Source organism: Corvus brachyrhynchos, unplaced genomic scaffold, assembly GCF_000691975.1.
Source record: "Corvus brachyrhynchos isolate BGI_N302 unplaced genomic scaffold, ASM69197v1 scaffold10, whole genome shotgun sequence".
Classification (NCBI taxonomy): domain Eukaryota; kingdom Metazoa; phylum Chordata; class Aves; order Passeriformes; family Corvidae; genus Corvus; species Corvus brachyrhynchos.
Window position 1 is genome coordinate 5,457,779 of NW_008236180.1, and position 2,367 is coordinate 5,460,145.

Genomic DNA, 2,367 nt, shown 5'->3' on the forward strand with positions numbered 1-2,367 from the left:
ATGCCATGCTGCTGCTTACTAAACTCCTTGACTTACCAGTCCCACAGCAAGATCATAAATGCCCAGAATCCCACGAGCTTTTGTTTAGCTCTGGAAACAACACACTCAGATAAAGCTCGTTTCATGAACACTAAAATTGCATTGCAATATCCATATATATATATATACACACACATATATATACATATATATATATATATATAAAGAAAAACTTCTACCTTCCATAAATACATCAATCATAAAATATGCTCCCAAAATACATTCATGCATTTCCCCATCTAAGATCCCTGCTTGTACCCAAAGTGTCTAAGCTGGGAAGGGCAAGGCCTGGATTCAGGCTCGTGTTTGCAGGTGGCTCTAGACCCAGATGAAGGTGCTGGGGTGGTGTTGGGGTTGCAGCAGTGGGTCTAATCCTGCCTCCCTGGAAAAACAGGGCTCTCCTGCACATCTCCTGTGCCCCATCAAAGCTGCACCAGCTGCCCATCCATAAGCAGCCAAAAGCCACCATCCATCTTGCCCTTATCACTTTTAGTCTTTCCAGCAGTTACTAGAGATAGAAATGGAAAAATGGAAAAGTTTGGGTTGGGAGGGCTTAAAAGATCATCTTGTTTCAACCCCCTGCTGTGGGCAGAGACACCTTCAGGTAGACCAGGTTGGTCAAAACCCCATCCAACCTGGCACTGAGCACTTCAGGGATGGGGCAGGAGATGCACAGTCTGTCCCAGCACTCAACAGGGGCTGGAAAACAAGGGATTTGGAAGCAGGAAGGTCACCATGTGGCTTTGGTGGGAGGGGATCTGTGAATGGAAGAAGCTGCTTTCCACCATTGACCTGAAGATCGACACCACCATCCCTGTCTGCAACAGGAACACTCTGACAGTCAGTCCTTTGCTAATGAAGGAAGCAAATGCCCCTTCTGTGTCCGTTTGTGAAAGCATAAATACACAAAACATAGAAAAACATCTACAAAGTAGTTCTGAGTCGGAGCTGGCACAAAGGAAGCACCAGTTTTGCAGCTCAGTGACGTAGGTCCTGTCCCCTGTGAACACGGTTACACAATGCACAACTCCAGGGGCTGCTCACAGCCTCCCCTGGGGATGCACCTGGATCATGTGGCTGTGCAAACACTGTCAGACCAAGCACGAACCCGGCCTGATCTGCACTGAGAGGGAAGCCAGACTCACACATGCCCAAATTCCACTTCTGCCCCCCAGAAAGGTCCTGCTCAATATTGCAAGAGCACATTCAAAGGTCATTTCAGGAACGCTGCCCTCTCTACTTGCAAGGAGGCCGGTTACAAGGCAGCATCCCCTTTCCACAAGGCAGTCCTATCCCTTAGGCTACTGGTCTAGACACAAACTAAATTCACTCCAACCTTTCCATTTACCCAAACCCACTGTTTTTACAGAACAACCCAAGAGAAGCATTGCATAGATCTGTATCTCACGTCTTCCCACGCCCAGCAAACAGCAAGAAGTTCAAGTTTTGCACAGTACATTACAAAAGGCATCACTTTTAAACCACAAAAATAAAAAAATGAAGTGCCACCATGGTGTAAAACCTGCAATGAGTGAGGCAGTGAGTGTACAGTGCTCGGCAGCTCTGGGGATGGCTGCCCATAGTGTACTGATGGATTTGCTAATCAAATCTCCTCTCCCAGTAAGAGGAACTTGCATAATGAGGGAAGCTGCTCCTGAACAGAGTGGTTCTGTGTGCCACAGGAAGGAGGAGGGCACTGCCAGGGCTGTCTGCTTTGCATGCAGCAGTTCAAGGGCCAGCTGACCCCTTTGCAATGCAGACTGCAGGACAGCAGTGCTCCTCCCAGGCTTGGGAAGTCCCAACAGGAGTTTTGCTACAGTTGGCTTTACAATTGAGATATTCAATACAGTTGGCCCAGATCCTCTGGCGGTTGAAACCCCACATGCTCCATTGGAGTTACCAGTGATTACTTCCACGAGTGGAGAACGTGGTACTGGCTTGTCACAGACACAGATAAAGCTACAGTAGCCCTTTCTTTAAATAAAATTAAATAACTGCACGTGGCACCAGCGCACAACTTTAAATGTGCTTCTGCCGTTAAGAAAATAGCAAAGAACACCAGTGGTTAATTAAATTATTTATCTTAAAAAAAAAAAAATTAAAATATTACTGTTGATTTAAAAACCCCTTGGGAGACTGCATAACATCTTCTTGTGGTATTTCTGAGGCTGAGAAAGTCACTTGCACGTGGACAGCCCTATATATCCTCTTCAGCTGGCAGTGGAGGCTTGTGCTCCTGGAGGTCACTGGTGCCATTTTCGGATGCATCCGAGCTGCCTGGAGCTGACTGTGGCTGTGGGGGGTTTGTGCAGAAACAAGGCACTATAC

General features: G+C 47.0%; 1 protein-coding gene across 1 annotated transcript in view; it reads right to left on the reverse strand.

The window, feature by feature from the left end:
* Window positions 1–113: 113 nt before the first annotated feature.
* Window positions 114–2,367, reverse strand: part of SLCO4A1 (solute carrier organic anion transporter family member 4A1) — a 15,763-nt gene continuing 13,509 nt past the window's right edge. Inside the window, 1 exon segment of the mRNA XM_017734366.1 lies at window positions 114–2,295. Coding sequence (XP_017589855.1) covers window positions 2,237–2,295 — 59 coding nt within the window. The 3' untranslated portion in view covers window positions 114–2,236.